At 39.4% G+C, this 23,449-nt stretch overlaps 1 protein-coding gene and 1 long non-coding RNA gene across 2 annotated transcripts in view; one reads left to right on the forward strand and one right to left on the reverse strand.

Moving 5' to 3' along the window:
• The window catches only part of LOC105674690 (uncharacterized), a 70,716-nt gene that overhangs the window by 31,753 nt on the left and 15,514 nt on the right, over nt 1-23,449 (reverse strand). The window contains exon 2 of the mRNA XM_012371196.2: nt 13,250-13,524. Within this exon, the coding sequence (XP_012226619.1) occupies nt 13,250-13,524 (275 nt within the window). The remainder of the gene's footprint in view (nt 1-13,249; nt 13,525-23,449) is intronic.
• Nucleotides 905-13,799, forward strand: LOC136998421 (uncharacterized). Its single transcript, XR_010888990.1, has 2 exons — nt 905-1,365; nt 13,283-13,799. It is a non-coding gene; the product is annotated as an uncharacterized lncRNA (long non-coding RNA).

A 23,449-nucleotide genomic window follows, 5' to 3' on the forward strand; every position in this document is an offset into this window, starting at 1 on the left:
ATTTAGGCTTTTAATGGATTGTTGATGGATTATAACGCAATACACGCGTGATATCGCGATGCTTTGTGTACATCATCAATTATCATAATTGGTGTAATTAATGAGTAAAAATAAAACACAACACTTATAACCTATATACATATACACTTATTTCACTTAATACATTTATAACGAATTTGATCACTCGCACTACACTGCACTACACTGCACTACACTATTCTGGTGAACACGAATAAAAAACTGGTAAACACTAAGCAACCTTGAGTGTGCACCAATGCAATGTAGTGCGAGTGGCCGAATTCAATATTATTCTTTTGACACATCTTCTGTAAGGTTATTTGGTAAGCGCGGCTATCTCCTATAGCGCCACCAACACAAACCTAACTACTAACGTCAATATAGCCATCTAGTGATGAAAAATGTAACTGTACATCCTAGAAAATTAATAATAATTTTTGGACATTTCGATTTTGGACTTTTATATGTTTATTTATAGAGCACGTAGAGCAAAAACAAGCATACTTTTATTATATATTTTGGGTATGCGCTATCGATTGAGGCTATTATTAACTCGATCGGCCCAGGCATTATTAAGTTCCGATAATCTCGGCTCTCTGGGCTCTTTGGGCTCGCGTAAAGATACACGTTCGATCTCGCGCTGCGCGTGAACTTGGCGCGAGACACTACCGTGTCTCTTGATACGTGAAAAATATAGCAGCCGCTCATTCTCAACCGCCTTCGCCATAATCCGTACACGTATAGATCGCAGCCTTCCCGCTGTCACAGCTGATCGCAGCTGGCCTTTCCAGAATTTCGCTCTCTCCATCTTGCGGAACTCGCGCTCGGCTGTCGTCGTGTCTCGCGTCGTATCAGGCGCGCAGACAGCGGCAGACAGACGCGGCGATTGGCGCCGTTCTCTTTCTTTCCTGTTGCGGAATTCGCGTCAGTTTACGAGCGAACGGGTACCAAGTAACGACGACGATGTAACTCGATGACGATTCGGGGACGACGGGTAGTCGCGTGTATACGGTCGTCCTGTCTCGCCTCTCGCTCCACTCCGTTCTCCGCCCCGTAGGGACGTCAATCAATGCCTTTTCAGGGGATTGCGTAATCGTCTAGACTAGCCAGCCGCTGTGCGTTTTATCGCTCTTATCGACTCGCCAAGGACGGACCTGGCGCAGTCAATGGCGATGACTAGCGCGCGCACAATCGCAACGTAGGAGTGTATTACGTGCGTGTCGAGACGCGCGTAAGCGTAATCACATAGGTGCGTCGCCTTCGCAAGGTGTTGATGTTACGCGGAACGTAAAACGAGACAAATGGCTGTTAAGAATGCCTAACACGGGGCGAATGTGTGTGTGTAAGGCAAGTAATACTTTTTCAAGTCAAATTCGTATCCATCGCTATAGTTGCTTGTTAAACTTAATAGTAGGCGATATTTCGAAGTTGAAGCAAATACACAAGAGTTTTTTTTTTTACCTCTTTCTCAACATTTCTCGGTGCATAAATAGATATTAATTCTTATCTCGTCAGCAATATCTAGGCGGTGTAATTCTGAAATATAATCCAAAGAGAGGTGCTATCCCAGCAACACAAGGGAAATCACACGCGTTCTAACGAGAAGCTTTTCACGAATGTATGGAATTTTTCATATATATATTTTTTTTAATATGCTTACCGTAGACGTTGGCGGCCTCGTAAAACATCCCAAAAGTCTCGTTATGGGATGTTTTGCAATTTTATCATCGATCAATTAACAATTATTGCATTACTATGCGAACCGATGTATCTGTCTACTATTTAAGACGCGTTATTTTCTAATGGCAAATTCTTTCGTTATTTAAAATCCATTTTTTTTTACAATATATTAATATAAATCTGAATTACTCTCTCTTGCGTGTAGTTAGGCGGAAAAAACTTTTGCCTTTTCAGAAACGTCTTGGTGAAATACCTCGCGTAACGATAAGTTGTAAAATGTTCGGATTCGGGGTGCTATTTTCTTCAAGTAAAAATATCTTCTCGCCGGCGACCGAAGCACCGTATAAATAAAGGTCCGGCGATTAAGAATTCTCGTCGGACTCGTCCGTCGGCTAGGACGAGAACGCGACAGGTCGTCCTACGAGACTGTTTCGGACCTCGTATGCAAATTCCTAACCCGTCCTGTTTACTATTTTCGCTCGTGCCGTGCGAGCAAGCGAGTCGCTCCGATGTCGTCGAAAAGGCTAACAGCGGGAACAACGGCGAGGCCGAGGTTAAGACCCGGTTACTATGGCTTTCGGGTCGCGGCCTCGTCCGGGGACTGGGACGAGGCTGTTTGGGGTCCGCTCCATAAAAGAAGTCACGGTCGTGGGCGTCGTCGCGTAAGACGACGGGCGAGAAGTATCGTCTCGTTCACATCAATTCTAACCAGTCCCCTCCTCCCCCCCCCCCTCGGACCCCTTCGACGTCATTTAAACTTTCAATGTCCTTCCCGCCGTCCTATTCGAATTGTCTTGTTTTTCTGCCGGTTTTTTTGGCGGAATCGCTATTTTCGACGCGGTGACCGAGTCATCCGCCGTTCGATGTTTATCGTTTAGTTATATTTTCCTTCACTTTCGTTAGTAACATTCATTAAAAGCATCGTTCGCACGATATAGCGATTCCGATGCAGACGGTTAGTATGAAATGTGAAAGATTGGCACGATACAGCCGGTAAAAACGATTTGCGTCATTAGCGTCGTAATAAAAAGCAGCGAGGGAGAATGAAAAGAAGACCTGCTTCCCAGAAAACGCACACCGGTTATTAACGAGATGGTATCTCGCGAGGCTACCTTCGCGAGGGGCAGGCCAATTAAGGCGTACATTCGTCAGAATTACCACTGGCTCTACATACCGCCGTATAATGAATGCAAATGTTTTCATTATGTTAATCGATTTCGTTAAACCACGCGACGTTCGACGGAAAACTGCGATCGAATCCCGTCGTTACTTCGCGCGTATCTCGGAGAAAAAAGATACATGCGCGCGGAACGGGATTTTTTTTCAAACCTGTGCGCGAGCGCGATCCGTGATTCAACCGTGATTCAAGAATAATATTTTCGCGACAGATGCCGTCCGATCGCTTCGCATTATCCGCTGACATCGTTTGAAATCAAGTTGGGACTTTGATTTTTCGCAAATATGTACACTGAGAAAAAAATTCGACTTGATTTTACCAAACCAAAACCAGATCTATTAGATTCTGGTTGCATTAGCAGGAAACCTGGTTCGCATTAATAGGAAATCTGGTAGATTCCAGAACCAGAATCGGTTTGATTCATCGAGAAAATCAACGAGAATTTTTTTTTTCAGCGTAGAAGCGACAAATTCGGAATTCGAGCAACAATTTCGCCACAAATTAGCATGTAATTACATCGTGACAGGTTAACGGGGAATCACTTTGTCGCCCAACGTTAACGTATGCAGTTACCACTATGTAGCTACTTTTACGTCTCGGTCGGAAATGGGACAGGTCGCTGAACGGGCGCTTCTTGTTGATAAACAGCGCGTCGTTCAGAATTAAGAGCTTCTCTCGAAATACAGTGCCGAAGATTTATCTTCCGTTCGCTTTATGGTTCGAAATGTGTTGATATTTCACATTGAATTTATTATGCGCTAAAATGAAGGATCGTGACAACTGAACTTAACACAACTTACTTTTTCACGCTACGAAAATATTATCACAACGTTCATTATTCACAAGTGTACACAAAGTGCACACAAAGTGTATGAATGGGGATTATTTCGCAATCTATCAAATATTAATTACATTTTAATTAACTTTGGAAAATGCAATTGCGACAGCTCGATTCTCAATTCTATTTCGTTCTTATCTTTCATACTTTCGTAGTATGCAGTTTTCATCTCGCTGTGTCAACATTAGCTGCAATATTATTCAAAATAGGCAGATCTCTCATCTATCTCTGTTACTGATTTTGCAGTCTGTTGAAAAATTTCAAATATGCGTAAAAATCAGAGAAATGGATTTATATTCGGGCAAATTGCATTCCGATTGAATACACCAAGTAGCTCTGGTGTAATCGTCTTTGCAGAGCACCGCTGATTGCTCACTTTCATAGTTGGCAGCTTAATTCGTCGTTCGACACTCCGACGTGGAGCGATCGATAAATACGGCGGCGGGTGCAGGTTTGAAACCCGCCACGGGAAGGGAGAGAGAATGAGAGAGAAGGGGGAAGGAGGGGGAGGAGGAGGAGAAGCAGGAGGAGGAGAAACAGGAGAAGGAAAGCGGGCGATCTGAAAAGTAGCTGAGAGCGGACACCGCCGGAAGGACCGCAGACGCGGCTTGCGGTCCGCGGCCTGCTCTACACTTCTCACGGTTAGTCTCGTCTCTCACTTTGTAAGCCATCGACGAGATTTGCACGATTCGAGTATGTACATATACAAGTTGATTCTCCGACAACAGAGAATACACTTCTTTCGCAATTAAAAAGCCGAATCCATTAGAATTACAGTATTGAATTTCGAGGGCAAAAATGTCGAGTCGAGTGTTTGCTACTAGAAATGAATCGTTCGATTAATCATATGCGAGCGTGCAGACGCGATCGGTAGTTGCTCTTTGCACATGTAATATACAACAGACTTGAATGAAAGACAATTGCAATATTTACAAAGCGTCGCGAACAGCGTTAAAAAGGCAAGAGGTGCAAACGTTCGAGACACTTTAGAGACGCGATAGATTAAACTTCACGTGAAAGAGGAATATTAGATTGAAAAGAGTGTCGTAAAATGCCACCCTCCCGCTATATGGCGGCTACGCCCTTGGTCGCAGACGACCTCTACGTAACGCTTGCCACCCTCGTGGGGCGTGTCGCTATATAGCGCGAAAGAAAAGTAGGTCGTATCCGAGGGTTACCTGTGAACACAGCCTCGAGAACGATCAGAATCAACCGCCGCCGCCGTAGGCTCGTCGGGTAGTCGATTCGAAGGGCGGCTGGCGGTTGGTGGATGTTTGACTCGTTTGACCCACGGAGAGGACGGGCGCGTCGTTGGGTCAGGGTCGCCGTCAACGGGAAAGTCGATAGGGAAATCGGGCTGCCACTGTACCGGCGGCGGATAGTCGATATATCGGCCAACATAGCGCGAGACGCTTCTACTTGGAGAGATAACTCGGCAGTTTTGGACTATGGAATATTTTACGAGGGATTCTCTTCCCGTGTCGCGACGCGGGAAAGTGCGACGAGAAAAAGTGAGAAACTGCCGTTCTCTCTCAACTTGCGACTACATATCGCGGCCAGAATTTCCGTCACGTCGATTATTTTCAAGCTGTAGAATCAATTGCCACTCGCCGAGTTTATCTCTGCTCGAATGGGAAGTAAAATATTGTTGGTTTTTTATCGACGAATGTGCGCTCTCACGGAGCGTGTAAATATTTGTGTGCTGTCGCGAAACATTTACCGTTAAGCGGAGCTATTCTGCAGCACAGATGACGTTGTAAGACGGTGTTTCTTTTTTTTCGTCGTCTGATGCATGACATTAAATTACTGATACGAACAGAATGTTCAAGCAAATAAGTGACAAAATCTTATGCCGTTGCAACGTTGCTCTGGATTTTCGTATTATTAAAATATTTTTATATTTAAATATTTTTTCTAGTCGTTTTTGCTTTTCTTGCTCGATTATATGCAAACAAAATTTGAAAGAAATGTGTACATTCTCAATCTTTTAGCAAGAAGTGAAAGAGAAATATGGTCCCTAAGTTGCACTAAAATAAAGATGTTGTTTTATCATTAATTTGGATTTTTTTCTTACAACACAAATCTCATGCTTTCAATGCACCTCGACGTCGCGTAAACGTTGTTGACACACCGCCTTCGGCGTCAGTGTGTGCCGTGATTGTGACATCAGTACGTGATGAGACTCGCGTAATTAAGTCGCGATTAGCACGCGCCGCGTAGTCGTCAACCATTGGCGTAGTTTTGTTCTAAAATTCCTTCGCTCTTCAAACTCGCGGAATTGTAATTAACCCTTTAATCGGATGCGGCGGCATATAATATAAAGAATAAAAAACCTATTTCTTGCTTAATATCTTACTAAAACACATTTAAACCATTAACATCCGGCATATAATATAAAGAATAAAAAACCTTTTTCTTGCTTAATATCTTACTAAAACAAATTTAAACCATTAACATCCACGTATACTTTGTAAAGTAATAATTCCATTGATAACAGACAAGAAAAATTATGCGACGTATTAATTAATAATCAAGTATTGATTAACATCGAAAGAGTAAGCACATTTTAAGTATTGTGTTTGCGCGATAATTGGCGACAACACAGAATAAAAACTGGACAAACCATGTCCTTTTAACATTTTTTCTCATCTTACGCTCTAGAGATTTATCCGCTAAAATTCTAACGCTCTAGAGATTTATCCGCTAATATGCTAACCTAATTAAGAAATATCATCGAGTATTTTTGTCTGCTTTTAGTATGAAATGTAAAACTGCAACAATCGCGCGATTCTTAAAACCGAGTTTACTGGTGCTTCGCGTCGCGATCTCATCATTATCGCAATTTATCTCGCCGCTGTTCACATCGGCGGACGATGATTCACACATACGTCTAGACGTCGTTATTTCCCGGAAAAGGTAATAGAGACACGTGCGGCAAGTCTGTCCCGCGTATCACGCGCTCGCGACGAAGGCCGCGCGCGCTATCGCGAACGTTCGCGTTTCCACCGAGTGATCGCTGTTTCGTTATCGTACGCTCCACATTGTACGTGTATGCAGTTCCACTTGCTATATAGTTTCAATTCTTTCCTATAAATCCTACAATGCTGTAAGTGCCGCTCCACTCGCTTCCAAAATGCCAATAGCTCGGAATAAGTATCGAAAGCCACTTAATATACGTTGAATAACGTTACTTCGTGCACCAGACCTGTTTCAGGCTCGTGAATCTTGTTTCCACTTGCAAATTAACATGAATTTTTTCTCACTGAATGACAAATTATTATTAATACAATTACATTTTTATTATTACGTATGTATTTAGTGCAGGAGAACATCTTAAATTGCCTTATGTCGATTCTTTGATCGGTTTGCGGTCTGATATAATAATTTTATAATATTATTCCTCTCTAAAGAGATACGATGCTCCGACCAATACTTTGCCGAAGAGATCAATCTACGTGAGTAATTTTACGGATCGAAACATTTCACCTAAACGTCGTTTGCGTCGTGACAGACGTCATGCTGACATGTTTACTTCGCGCCGACACGCCGCGGCCTTCGACTCGTGATTTTGCGCCGGAATTCGCATACGCGATTTCTGTTTGCCTACTCGTCTCTCCCGCATATTTTCCCGCTAATCGGTACGCGTGTTGTTCGCGTTTTTACGCGGCTCGCGCTGCTCCTGTTTTTCACACATCGTTCGACGACGCGTTCATCGGAGGGAACATCGCGGCGCAACGCGTCAATCGAGTCGTTGCCGATTTGGCAGCAGGACCGATGCGACGTACTTGGACGTCGCCCAAACGTAATAAATCGCAAATCAGGTCATTGCTTCCCCGCGCGAACAAACGCGAGCTTAACGTTACGTGGGACGTTCCGGCTGTCGCTTGATTTGCGGGATTCGCACAGCGCCCGCATAGCGAGCGCATACGTTGCGCACCGTCGCATTGTGCGTCACATCGTTCCTCTCATTGGCATTGCGCGCGGTTCAGAGGGTTGCATCTCTCCGCGATGCTGCGCGACGCCGTAGGTGGTGGACGCGCGCCACTCGATGAACACGATACCGCCGTGTACGATCCGCGGCCGTCGTCTCGCGTGTACAATATATTCACCGCATTAGCATCTTCCGGTGACTGTATTGAATCTTTTTTCCTTCCTATCTTTAATCACAAACGTTTGAATCGGCTGAAATCGTTTTACTTATTCGACCACTGAGTCGACTACTCACTTACTCGCGAGAAACCGAGTCTTATATCGATGAGAAAAGATGTAATTAAAATATATCATCATAGATATATTAGGTGTTAAACTTAGTTTCCGTTTCTCACAAGTAGATGATGCTAGCTGCAGACGAAATAAGTTTTGATGTTTGAAGTTGCTTGTTTTATGAAGGATAAACATTTGTCAATACAATTTAGTGTGCAAAGATTGATTATTGTGTAAACAGAGAGATTTTTTAATTGATGAAAAATGAATTGTAATAAAGTATTTTTTCGACATGTACTTCTCCACTATTTCGACATGAAGAAAACTGCAGCTGAAACGCATTGCTTACTGTCCGAAGCTTATGGTGAAGAAGCTCCATTAAAAACAACATATATAGAGTGGTTTCAACGTTTTCGAAGTGGTGATTTTAGCGTGGAAGACAAAAAAACGTTCAAGACAGCCGAAAAAGTTTGCGGATGCCGAACTTCAAGCTTTACTGGATGAAAATCCATCTCAAACGCTTTTAGAATTATCGAAAGTGTTAGATGTTACTCAAATGGCTGTTTGCAAACGCTTACATGCCCTCGGAAAAATTCATAAAAAAGGAAAATGGTGTCCTTTTGCACGACAATGCGCGACCGCATGTTGCAAAAACCGTGAAAAACACACTTTTGGAACTCAAATGGGAAGTTCTACCACACTCAGCGTATTCTCCAGACTTGGCTCCATCGGATTACCACCTTTTCCGATCGATGCAACACGCGCTCGGAGATACACACTTCTCCAGTTATGAAGAAGTTCAGAAGTGGGTGGATGAATGGTTTGCTTCGAAAAATAGCGCATTTTATCGTCACGGAATTAGTCTCCTTCCAGAAAAATGAGCAAAAGTCATAGAAAATATTTTGATTAATGTATTTATTTTATTCTCTTTCTAATAAATGAATTTTGTAAGACGAAAAATGACGGAAACTAAGTTTAACACCTAATAAATATATATCTTTCGGATTGTTTTAGCCACATCTTGTCTGGAGTGCATCTAGAAAAGACGAGGAAATTAATTCCAAGTATCTTATCACAACCTGTTGGCGAGATTTCTCTTGCGAATGCAAGGAGAAGAAGACTACGAGAAAAACAATAGCGGTCTGCGCAGGAGTAACCGGAGGCCACCGCTACCGGAGAACGCTAGACATAATATTTACTTCTATCCCGATTGACCTCTCCTCCCTTTTTCAGACGACTACCTGCGCGGCTTTGCTTCCATCGTCAACCGGGAAGGTCGGTCAGAAGGTCAAAAATGCATATTAAAAAACTTCTGCTTTCTTCGACGAAGAGAGACAACGAGATTTTTCATTATTTGAAAAACTTTATCGCGATAGTAAGATGAATTTCTCTTGCCCTGCTATAATTGGACAAAATCTTGCTAAATTGCAAGAAAATTAACCTGCTTGTAAATTGTGCGTGATATTGATATACACTTGCCTGAATAATCGCCATCTACGGAAAAAACAAATGGTTCTTTGGAAGAAATATTCTCAACTGCAGTCACGCATTCCGAAATCGTCGTGTCGTCGGTCGATGCATCTACATATATGCACGCTGTACTCGTGTGCGCCACAATCTGACGTAGATCGGAGGCAAGATAAGGACGATGAGAGGATGCGCGACGAAGAGGAGCGGACAAAACCGCATCCTCGGCCTTCGCCAAAGAGCGTAGAGCGGCGTCGACGGCGTCGGCGCGCACGCGCGCGCGAGTAGGAAGGACGGTCCCGCCGTAATCTAATTTGCGATGCAATCTAGAATAACAATGGTTCTCGTCGCGGCGACGGAAAGGGGCAGGCGTGACGGCGGTATGAAACGCATCGCAACGTCTCGTCGTCCGAGAAGGAAGATAGAACTTTGCGCCGATGGAACTCCTCGATGTAATCACGGGACTTCCGGTAACTTCCAAATTAAGTTCCCGCCGCGTCCGATGCCGATAGAAACCGAATCGCGCGCGGTGGATCCCGCCGTCGTCCTTCTCGCGAGACTTTACTGTTTTGAGAAAGAGCTCCGCCGTCGATCAATCTTTCCGGATACGCCGATGCATTACGAAATCTTCGTTTTGAATAAAATTTAATACTTTTTTGTAAAATAGTTTTTAAGTATTTTATTCAAAAAAATTATCGCGGCAAATTATTTTAAAATCAATCAAATAATAACTAGTTAGGAGATAAGCGAACAAGAAATGACTGTGTATTGGAAATTTTTTCACCATTTCCATTCTTTTTATGTTAGAATTTTTTCAACTCTATCCCGATTCTTGTAGGCTTAAACAATTGATCCAACAAAAACGAGAAATATTAAATTCGTTATCAAGGAATGATACACTGCACTAAATCATAACTTATGCAATTTACGTATAATTGTTTGCAAGAACTTGATATAAAAATATGCAGTGAAACGATCGACGGCTGCAATAAAGTTTTGCGCGAATCACGCTCATCTTAGATTCAGCCTCGTTAGCCGCGTACTATCGCACGCGTTTGGAATAACTTAATCAGAGAACATAAAAGACAGAAGAAAAAGCAAAGAAATGAAAAATAATGTTTGACTGTGCGACTTTATGCGCGCAGTTTGCTTTACTGGGTAATCGGAAAAGAAGAAAAAAAGATAGACACAGCTGTGCTGCGACCAGGCCGGCCCGTCGAGATTAGATAGCTCGGAAGCTTCTTCCTAGGCCTTCAACGTTCCAAGAATCGCATAATAATCTCATCGAAGGTCGACAACGTCGCTGATAATCGCCACCGTTGAATCGGAAATCGCGCTCTTCCTTCGTTCCCCTTCTGATCTCCGCGTGACTCCGAGTTGCCGGTAAACTATCGTAGTCGCAACGACAACGACGTATCTATTGCCCGATGAGAAAAAGAGCCGACGATAGCGACGTATGCGTGCCTTTTGGACTCGTGACACGCGATATCAAGAATGTGTAATGAAACCGATTCTTCGGTGAAACGCCGAGAGAATGTAACAAGAGCGAGAATTGTTTTCGAACGCGATACGACTCGTTCGTCGACTCGTTCGAGCCGTTATTTGTAAAGAAGCTATCCGACAAACTCGGTCAAGTCAGCTAAAATTAGTGCGACGTATACAGTTTCAACGAATATGCGGAAGTTTGCTACGGTTTTATTTCGAACGAACCTTTGAGATATGTATCATCAAGAGACACGGTAGTGTCTTGCGCCAAGTTCACGCGCAGCGCAAGACCGACCGTGTATCTTTACGCGAGACGGAAGGTTCAGATGAGCCGAGATTATCGGATCTCAATAACGGCTGAGCCGATTGAGTTGGTAATAGGCTCAATCAAAAGCGCATACCCAAATTACATAAGAAAAATATGCTTGTTTTTGCTCTGTGTGCTTTATAAATCAAGATATATGCATCCAAAGTCGAGAAATCTAAAAAATCATCATTTTTCTCGGATGTCGCGTAAAATGTACGCTAAAATGTAACGCATGTCTTATTGGTCAGCGTCGTCAGCACGCAACCAATCAGAACGCACTCAACTCAGATTTCTAATATGGCGGCGCTCAGACCTGTCAGCTCGCAGCTTTGATGATATTAATTAACGTTGATATAATTAATATCGGTCGTAAAATGTATATATAACGTGTTGTGGAGACGAATAAAGATAGTGTATATCAAAATAATAGTATTATTTATGAAAAAAATTTGTTTCGATCTTAAAGTGCAGAAGTGTAGCAAGACATGTTGACAACACTCTCAGTATTCTGTGGTTAGTGGACAGACAGAACAGAATGAAATTGACTGGAAATGATAAATATTGTTAGAACTAATTTAGTATATATAGAACAGAAATATTAAATTTTGATATTTAATTTTATTTATTTTGGACAAATCATACACTAAAGTCTCGAATCATGTGCTTTTTTGACAGAAAGTATGATAAAATTAAAATTTATACAATCATACTAATTATCACTATGCCTTATGTGACAATTGTTTAGAGACTTTAGTGTATGATTTGTCTAAAATAAATAAAATTAAATAACTCAAAGTTTAATATTTCTGTTCTATGTATACTAAGTTAGTTCCAACAATATTTATAATTTCCAGTCAATTTTATTACAATCAAAACAAAACAGTGTTTTACCTTTCAAGAAAATTGTTGTATATATTAAATAAAAAAAACTGTCGTATATATATTATTAAAAAAAAAGAAATAATATCTATCAAAAAATTACCTTTTTTAAAAAAAGATAAAAAAAAGGCGCCAAGTACACGTTCTTGTCACAACTAAAACAAAACAGTATTGTTTTACTTTTCAAAAAAATTGTCGTATATATTAAACCTTTCAAAAAAACCTGTCATATATATTAAAATTTTCAAAAAAAGCTATCTTATATACTTCTTACAAAAAAATATGATATCAGGAAATGGCACCAAGTGAGACTAAAGAACTATGAAAAAACTTGTACACTATTTCTATAAAACTCTTCTATAAAACTCTTGTACATAAAGCTGTCGTATATATAATTAATTATATTATATACTATATTTGATCATATTTTACATATATTATACTATATATACTATATATATTATTAGATATACTATATATATTATAAAAAATAAAAAAAATATTTAAAAAATAAAAATATTTATTAAAAAACGCAAAAAACTTGGCGCTGCTACACCTTAAAGTAATGAAATTAACGTGTAGTTTACTGTAGCAGCGCCAAGTTTTTTTGCGTTTTTTAATAAATATTTTTATTTTTTAAATATTTAAAAAATTTTTTTATAATATATATAGTATATCTAATAATATATATAGTATATATAGTATAATATATGTAAAATATGATAAAATATAGTATATAATATAATTAATTATATATACGACAACTTTATGTACAAGAGTTTTATAGAAAAGTTTTATAAAAATAGTGTACAAGTTTTTTCATAGTTCTTTAGTCCCACTTGGTGCCATTTCCTAATATCATATTTTTTTGTAAGAATGTGATTAACCGTATATAAATCGTCAGAGTGACGGGATTTACTGCTACTATAATTCCTCTATTATCATAATAAATTTTTCTTAATATTAGTTCTTTAATAATAGATACTTTAGTTTTCCAATGTGTGCTGTTAAATCAACACTCACATTCTTTTCGCGGCTATACATTGTTCTTTATCCTTTTAATCTTATACATGTCGTTGTCACATTTGTCACATTGTACGACCAACAATTTAAAATTTTTATATATTTTGGTTTTTTTTTTGGCAAAAAGGCGAATTTTAGAAAATTGTATGCGCGATAATGAAATAGTACTCACCGGTGCACCAGGATGACGGCAATAATCCTGTAGCAGGAGACAACGCTGTAAGGGCGGCGGTGGTGGCTCCTCGTGACGATGACGGTGACGATGATGGTGATGCCGATGATGGTGATGAAGAATCGAGGCGGAAGGAGAAGTGGTGGAGCCGGGCGGAACCGGCTCGTGCACCAGCAGCCGACGATGATGAAGATGACGCGATATCGTCGCCAGGACACCCAGCAGTGCGACTATCAGCACGAGCGCCGCCGAGACGATGTAGCCGCTTGCACCCACTGTAACCAAAAAGTGCCACGATTGGTCAGGATTTTCAATCGGATTCTGTTTAAAAATAGGCAAATAGAGATTGAATTGTGCGGACATTAGCAATCGACTTTGGCTAAACAAAAAAAAAAAAAAAATATTGCATATGGACCGGCTACGAATTCACAACTGTTAGCGTTCAGGATTATCGCACGAATCATCTTTTGCAAAATCGGTCGTGCAAATAACGAGATAATCATTTGCCTTCTTTGTTCTTCTACTTGTATTAATATATTCTGACAACTAATATTTTTACTTCTTTATTCCGCCCTTAATCCCTGCAGTACGAAAAACATCAAGCAAACGTGTTATCAATCGTACTATCTCAAATCATGATTGAATGCATATATGAAACATACGTACATACGTATGGCATAGTGCGACATGTGGCAATAAATTGGTCGCTAGAGCGACGATTAGTCACTAATTAGCGTCAGATTATACGTTACATTCGAATTTGATTTCGAATGAGACGCTAAATAAAAGTAAATTTCTGTCTTTTCCTGTCAAGATTTCGAAATTCCTATAAAAAATGTTAAATTTTTAAAATATTTAAAATAATTTTAGTTTTTTACAAATAATATTTCTTCCGATTTTTCAATACTTGATTTTCAAACATACTTATTAAAGATTTTTCCAGAAAAAAATTATATGACGTTTAAAAATTGATTTCAGAAAGTAAAAACAACGTAATTTAATTATTACATAATATTTTTTATAGATGTTATGATATATAGAATCTTTAGTCGAGTTTTTAAACAATTAATCCAAGTTGGCCGCGGACATTTCGATGTGTTAAAAAATAACAAAAAATGTCATAAAAAAAGAGCAAATTCGTATCTAAAAGAGCTGATTCATCTTCATCATAATCTTATTAAAATCTTTTTCGAGCATCGGCACGAGCAGCCTGATCGCGCGAGTCGCGGTTCACCACGCGGCTCGCGTCGCAAACATCGACGTTGGCAGGTGCATCGAGATTGAGCAAGCACATCTTCCGCTGGGCTAACCTGCAAGTCTTCCTCTCCCCCGCGTCTTTCCGTCGGCCCATCTTCTTTCAGTAGCAATCGCGGAACGGCTCGTTCGACAGCCTCCATCGCTTCCTTGTTCTCCTTCTCTACCGCGTGACAGAGACATACGTGTCTGTGCGCGTGTCTCAGCCCGAGAAGATACCGCCCGGATGCGACGCGGCGAAGGACCGATGACGACAAGACAAGAGAGCAGGGACGGCGCGAGAACGTCCGCTGGATTTAACTCGTTTCATTTCCCCCCCAACCATTCGCCCGTTTTTCAGTTTTACGATTAAACGAAAAAGAATGTGCTCCTCCAATTTCGCGGATCTCTTTAATGTATTCTTGCGAATGTACAACCAGAGTATTTTTATGCCGCTTGATTCAGTAAAAGCCCAAGGTATCTTGATAATGATATCAAAGCTTTTCAAAGAAGTGCACGTAGAATGCATATTATAAAGTTTTGAAATGGAGAAATAATCTAACAAATACGAGGGTCACTTCAATATTTCAAAATTTGATACATTGAGGTTTTCTCAGCGTTATGAGAAAAATTCCGAATAAATTTTTGCTCACTCAAAATTTGTAGAAAATCTTAATTGCAAAAATTCAAACTTTAGTCTGTAAGAAGAACTTTAAAAGTTCGTTTTTCAGTTTTTTAAAGGCCTTTGATTTCTTTATGGACAGATTTGCGAATTAAATTTTATAAAAACATTTCGTATCGATACTTTGCAAACGAAGGATCATAAAGCCTGCCTACTCCACCCGGCCCTGATGAGTGAGTGAGCGAGCGAGCGAGTGAGTGAGTGAGGAGGGGGGGGGAGAGAGAAAGAGAGAGAGAGAGAGAGAGATATCAACAGTGGGAGAAAGAATGAGAGAAGAGAATGGAGGCGGAGGAGGTGATACATCGAGCGAAGTGAGGTGAGCTGGCAGAGCATGCGGTGTACCAGACAAAAAACGATGAACCGCGGTGGGGGCCAGACGGGGGGCAAAAACACGCGACGAGGCCCAAAGCCCAGGCGCTGCAGGCCCCTCGTTTCAACGACTCTCATTCTCCGTCCCTCCTGTTCAGTACAACGTACGATGTTGCGTACGTGCGCGCACACGGCGTATGCACTTTCGGGCTTCGCCGGGTGCATCCACAAAATCGCGATAGAAAGGGTCAAAGGGATTCTGTCCTTTGTCCGCGATCGTGTGACTTGGGAATATGGAAGAAGGAATCGACGAGTATATTTATTATACTTGTCGCTTTTAAAACAATATTTATGCTTGACACTTGTTATTCATTATTTTGATGATTTCCCGAAACGTCTCTCTGTTCTCTTCTATCATGAATCTTTAGGAATTCATCTGTTTGTCCTATAAAGCAACGAATCGCACTGTTTTCAACAAATTAACCATTAAACCCTTAGGGCTCTATATAATATTCAAAGGAATAAAAAATTATTATAGTGTGCGATTATTTGTGCTCCAATTGTGAGTTTCAATTTGATTAGATTAATATTATCTTGGATTATTATAATGCGCACTGTGCGTAACGATTTCCTGAAGAATGAGTCAACGTATAGAGCAGCGCGATTGCGACAATCTTCAGTCTAATCTTGAGCTTTCTTCAGCTCTTCGTTATCACACTGACCGGGTTTACTGCTCTTTGTTGCACCGAATCTCGGGTGCCGCCTATTTGAAGTGTCGCGAGACAAAGAACGCATAACGACGCGCACTGACTGATTGGAGAAGACAAGATGCACATCTCGCGTACGAAGATGCGTTGAAAAATAAAGTCGGATAATAAACGCAGGTAGTAACGAGACACAGGGAGACAATACGTGCGTTGTCGTCATCAGCTAAAGTTAAAGATTGCGAGTGACTGGACAAACCGGAGAAAGCCTGGGCCTCCATTACTCACTATCATCGTTAGAAATTAGACATTTCCATGAGTTTATATTTTCGAGAGCAGTTTGTTAAATGGTGAACAAATAATTTCCGCGTAAAATATGTCCCGCGTCATAGTGATAACTTGAGGGACTGTGTAATATTATCTGAATGATAATAAATACTACTTCATAATTTAATAAAATATGATGATTAATGGGATCGAGAGCCAATGCCAGATGTTCTTTGCTGATTTTTCTTTTTCCAAAATTTATTTATTGATATGTATACGTTTCGGTCCCTGTCGGGCTATCTTCAGTACAATAACTAAAATTCCAAAATTAATAATTACAACAACAATCTCGACAATGTAATTTTATTCGTTATTACATACCTGGTTATTAAAGAATCCATTCTAACAGTCCGAATCGCATATTGTATGTGATAAGTGAAATAAATATGTATAATAAAAGATGACCAGGATTAGAAAAGAAAAGAAAGAAACTGGCCACGAGAAACAAATTGAATTAAAAATATGTAAATTGATAATTACTTATGAGACGAGTTTGCTGTTAATGCCTAGTGATGTCATGGCTGACCGTGTCGATACGGGTAAAACGTACGGTACAGGAAGGAACTAACATTATTGTGAGAGGGGGAATTTGGAAGGAGAATTAGGACGGTAATAATTTTATCAGTGGTAAATAAGCTTCGGACAGAAGGTCTGTGTCACTCTCTTCATAATTTGAGGATTAAGTTGTATGAAATTAAATTATATTGTCTAAATTATCGTGTAAGATTCGCCATTTTTAAATTCTCCAAGAGATACTTAAAAAGTCGATTATTTCTGAATGAAATCGTCAAACTGTCAACATCCTGCGAGTTACAAGTAATCAAAGCTCGTGCTACAAGAAAAATATATGCTACAACGAATATTTTTGTCCAGCGAAGGATATTGATCTCAACAATGTTTCATTAATGTTTTATTAATGTATGATTGCAAAAGTTTCGGCGTAATGGCAATGTTGAAATATTTTATAAACATATGATAAAGACAAATTGCAAACGAGAGAGAGAGAGGGGGGATGGGGAGGGAGGGGAGGGGAAGGAGGGGAGTGCAAAACCGAGAAACGATGGCACGTGCAGTGCGAGCCGGCGGCGCGTCTACCCGATGAAACACGACACCAGACTAAACACTAATACGGATATCGGATTCCGAAAGACGCTTAAACAATGACTTTTTTTATTTTAAAATAGCCTGCTGGATCGTGTTTCCCGATGTGTTCTGTTGCTATGTGTGTTTATGGCAATACTCGAAGAATGCAGCGAAAGATGTGGCGTGTGTGGCAAGCCTGCGAGCTAGACTCGGTCCTATTTTTGCGAGCAACTGTAGCACGCTACTTTGGCAACTAAATCACGTGTCAAAGGGTTTAATGTCTCTTTCTCCGTTTCGAACTGCATTGAGCGAGATCTACGCAGACCGAAAGTCGGAAAACTTCGTACGCATCCAATTGAGATCTAAAGAGCGAGACGGCGACTCTCGTTTTCTCTCGATTTCAGTCGTCATTGTCCCGTCTACGCGGCTCTTCGTTAAAACATCTTTAATGATCGCTTTTTAACGGTAATCTATAGCTGTCGAGGTTGGCGCATGAAAGGTCCTTAACGGTACTATTCCCGAGTTATCTTTCCTCTGAATACGATCTCGTCAAGATATCGCCATGTTGGTGAATTTTTCGAGATTGATCTGTTTGCATCTGGTCATATCTAGTTATCACTACAATCATGTATCAACAGCGCCGATCAAATTTATATCGTTCTTTTATATTTCTTACAAGACTTACTTTAAATTATACTAAAATATTTAATATAATCCAAAGGAAGAAATTTTATTCAATATCGCTTCTATTATATTTTGCTACGCAAAGAATTAAACGATGATTGCTGGAGTAAACAGAACGATAAGAGAAAACGGTGAAATTTTAATCGATCCTCTCTCTCTCCGATAAGGAATTTTAGAAAACAATTCGCATCCACGCATTGATTAGAATAGATAACGGGTGTAGGTGGAGTATACATATGGAGGAGGTTCGGTCTAGAGTGCCAGTAACGGTCAGGTTGCGAGGACCGAAGCTGGCCAAGGCCAGAACGCGATGAAGCCAGGGTAGATTATTTTTAGCGCTTCCTACTGTTGTGCAAAGCGCGCGAGTCTATCGAGTGTCTAGGCGAAATTAGTTCGCTTTAACAACGCATTCGATGTATTCAGCGCACCATGTGCATCGCAACTTACTTTTCGCACGAATGAAAACTCTATAAATCAGTTTGCCGTTAGCAATAGTTAGTATACTTGAAAATATGTACCCTCCATCAGAAGTTTTTGACAACTTCACATCACACGTGTTGACACGAGTGTAATGTTATTTATACGTAACAAATTTGTTGCCATCTCTGTTTCTTCGCGGCTCTTCGCGCATAATCTTTCAATTTCAATTGATGTTTTCTGAAAACCGTACTTTCATAGAAAGCAAAAGCAGGAAAAAACTTTGAAGATGTAGTCTTTTTGCATTGAGAAGAATTGAAAAATTCTGCAGCACGCATGACTGAGTACAAATAATGTTCTCACAAGACGTGTAATTATTTTAAACGCTATTTTTACAATTTAGATAAGTTATAGATCAACTTGTGAACAACTCCGCTATTGCGCCTAGTGTCGGTAAGTCAATCCAATTTCGACTCGATAGTTTGAGTTTTGACGAAACGATACGCCAGCTTCGTACATACTGTGATGGAAACAAATAACTACAAATACCTTGCTTAGTTATTCCCCATAAAATGTATTATATGCTTTTAGATGACGAATGAAGATTGACTTGTGCGTCAGAGCGTCGAGCATCTGTACGCACGATGACCGTGCGATTAATCGCAATTTCCGGGAACGTCTCGTTTCTTTGGCACTTGACACCGATTACCTTGGCCAGTCTGCCGCCGACGGCGAAGACGGACCGGCCCCGGCGAGCCTGACGTAATGCAATCGATATATGCGTGACACACATTAGTGGCGCGTAATTCTATCGCGCTAGGTGTTACGCGCCGTTGACAAGTGTGTTCTTGGTCTTCGGTACACGGATGAATAAATGTCCGCCTTAAACGTCAACTAACGTCGTGCATGAGATGTTCATGAGACGACCGCGTCTCCGTCAATGCGACAAACATTGAAAAGATCGAATAGAATACCAACTGTCTCTTGACTCATTATTCTCGAATTTTAAACAATCAAATTAGTGGTTTTTCTTCAAGTAACGAATGAAACCTAACAATTCTTTATTGACAAATCACGTCGCGGTTGTGAGAGAAAAAACTGAAAGTGCAGGTGCGGAATGCAAATACCAAGTGCGCTCGGCGATTCCTGTTTTCGCACACATGTACGCTTCATCGTTTCGAGGAGTGAAACCGAAGCCGTCACCTCCGGACTTGGAGGCCGTGCACGAAGATGAAAAAGGCAAAATAGAAAAAAGAAAAGAAAAAAAAGGAAGGGAACGTCGATCGCATACCGAGCGGTTGAGCGATAAATCAAGCAAGATAGAGATCGGAAAAACGGCCAAGTCACTCGAGCGTGAATTGGATCGAAATTAGCGATCTCGCAAGACTTGCTAGGACTGGTCTCGGAACTCATCAACTACACGACTACCAGTTCCTTACCTTCCGACTACCGATTACAGATTACTCGGCTATGAATGTCTACCGACTGCCGGTGTGACGCATTGCACACAGTATGCATCTCGAAGATGATACCGCGGAGAATAAAAATCTATCTCGTAAGTATCGGCACTTCCTGCATTTCTTTTCTGATAATTATGTGAATCACTTATGACAAAAAAACAATTAAATAATGTCTAAAACGGTGATGCAGACTGCATCCTACAATGACAGGAAATATTCTGAAAAACATATCTTTTATAATTATAAAATAATTATTTTATAATTTTCATCTTATACGCATCGCTGATATTAGAGAAAACAATGTCTTTTTATTTGCGCATCTAAATTTCGTTTTAAAGATTCACGACATTGTAATATTACGACAGTATAAGCACTATTATAATGTTTCATTCGTTGTAATCGACAATCGTTAATTGTATGAAAAGTCATCTAAATATGTAAAAATATATAATTTGATCTATCCTCAGTTTTTCCAAATGTTTAAGAGAATTAATATTTATTACAATTACTATTTTAATGTAAATCAACACGATTCCAATCGCGGATATTATATTCACGGAATCGGTAAAATTAACATTTCACTTTTCATAATATCCATCGTTAATTATCGAATCTAAAAGAGTGAAAAATATTATTCGCTACCTTACAGTCTGTGCGCGCAGACTAAGCTGTCTCGATTGCATAACAACATAAACAACGGTGTAATAGTGGCTCAAGGTCTGCTGTACGCATACACGTTGCGTCAGTCGTCACAATTTTAACGAGTTACATCGCTCGGCGCATAAACTGTTTTTCCGTATTAATTAGTCTGTGTCGGTAAGTTTAGAGTTTTCCAACTATTTCAAATACTTTTCTATAAAATATTCCACATATGTATAAATATTCATCATACAAATTTTTTATCAACTAAAATTACTTGCTCCAAAATAAATTTCTTTTTCTTTCGTTACATTATAAATTATATTCTATACGCGCGCGCGCGCGCGCGCGCGTGTGTGTGTGTGTGTGTGTGTGTGTGTGTGTGTGTGTGTGTGCGCGCGCGCGCGCGCGCGCGCGCACGCGGAGGGAAAGGGGTGATTCGTATTAACGATTTTAAATTTGTTTTTTTTTTAATCATTTCTACGCGACACAGTAAATAGATTTGAACCAAGTATTCTATACATAGGTATAACGTAATCATTCCAATCATCGCGTCGCAACGGAACAATAAACAGTCTATGAATTTTGTTTTGTCATGCTTTTTGATATACGATACTGTCTGGCTGATTGGTTATCCAATTGTGTAGCTTTTTAAGAATAGATCTTCGTTCAAGGACCTTGGGACCGAGCAGACGAAGACCAGACGTGCCACGGTGCGTGGACAAATGGCTAACTATTTCGCCAACATACTGTTCGTTCTCTTTCACAGTCGCACATCAAACCTCTTTTCTGACGCATAGCAAAACAAATCTAAAGTCAAGTCCATGTATTTCTTTAATATCATTTTACTTCACTTAATCCCAAGAACATATAATAGTTATTCTCTATATGTGTGCAATTTAAGAATGTTTTCAAAGCCTGCTATTTATTTTAGCGAAAAAATTTTAAAATTAAATATGATTATATCAGATAACCAAAACTTTTGGTGGATTATAATTAAAAAATTGGAAATATACAGGCTCAGCTGATTAAACAATCAAATTAGATACGATAGGAAGCGCAAAGAGCCAAAACGCCAGATTTCCGTGTGATAAAATTTGTATTATATTATAAAAACAGCTTACAAATAAGAGACAAATATTAATGACATTTTAACAATTTGATTTTTGACTAAGTTTACACATCTTTTCTGTTTCTTCCATCTTCTCTTTTACATAATATCGAACACCTGTATTATAGATTTTATCAATACTTCAATTTTACCATTAATTATGTAATTTAGTATTTTAATCGTGCGAACCAAATCTTGCCTTAATGTCGTAAATCATATAGCAAATGTTTGCGTTGCGTTTCATATTTTATTGTTTTGACACTGAAGATAGCCTGATGTCAGGCAGAAATGTCTGTTGTTTGTAAGCTGTTTTTATAATATACTAGAACTACAAAATCTAAATATTTTAATAAAACTTTTTTATTTTAAATAACCGTCAAAATAACCTTTGCTTTCAAACTATCAAACTGTCAGAATAATCGAGATAACCAATCGCGGAAAAGCGTCAACAATACACTTCGAGACTTTCGAGATTTTCGATACATTCGAGTATTGACCTTACATACCTTTTTTAAGAGTGGAGTACAAATTCTATCGCACGGAAATCTGGCGTTTTGATTCTTTACGCTCCCTATCGTATCTAGTTGGATTATAATTAATTTTATTAACATGTGAGTAATTGCATTAAAAAACAAACGCACGAGTAATAATGGATTAACTGAATGCTCTCATGCTTGTTTGGAATTTTCTTACGTTTCACGCCCTTTTCAAGGAATATATTCTCATTTTGAGGACAAATATATCCAAGTGACATATGTGAAAAATGCACTGACGTTCGTCAGAGTTGTAAACAAAAACTGTACGCACATATTTTCCTTTGTTCGCGCCTCATCTCCATTCGGTTAAGCTATTGTTTCTTTTATATTAGTACTGACAGATCATGTCTTCTAATATCAATTTGACATATGTCAATATTGATGCGTGCACCGACTTTCCGTCACCCGGAAGAACGAAACACGTTTATATGATACGGAATGCATGATTCGAGAAAGATTATTCTTCAAAAGTTTCGAAACATATGTTTCTTTCACTCAATATTGGCTAACTCTAAATCAATCTTGATGAAATAAATTATATTCATAGAACAACATTTTTGTAATACAATAGATTTCAAGCATAAATTTAAGTCTCTTCAATAAAGTCATTTTTTCATTGATCTCAATGAAACGTGTAATTTCATCATTTTCTTAATACTAAATTAAAAATTGTATAACAAGTAATTTATATGACTCCGTAATCATTTGTTTTGATCAAACTGAAACTGGAACCGAATCGAAATTTCGTAAAGTTTATAATACCGGAACTGGATCGAGAAAATTATTTTCAATTTTTATGGTTTTTTTCGGTTCTTTTTTCGATTCCTACTCTATACTCTATTTGTTAAATTTTTTATTTGTTTATATCGTTCTTCTTTCTTCTTTAGGTTACATGATTTATAATGGTTCTTGCAATACATTCATATTATAAGAGCCATAGTACATAAAAACTGTAAGAAAAAACTGTAGTCACACTTCGGCAGTAAATAAATTGACTAATTACAGTCATGTATTT

The sequence above is a fragment of the Linepithema humile genome, chromosome 3 (assembly GCF_040581485.1).
Source record: "Linepithema humile isolate Giens D197 chromosome 3, Lhum_UNIL_v1.0, whole genome shotgun sequence".
Classification (NCBI taxonomy): Eukaryota; Metazoa; Arthropoda; class Insecta; order Hymenoptera; family Formicidae; genus Linepithema; species Linepithema humile.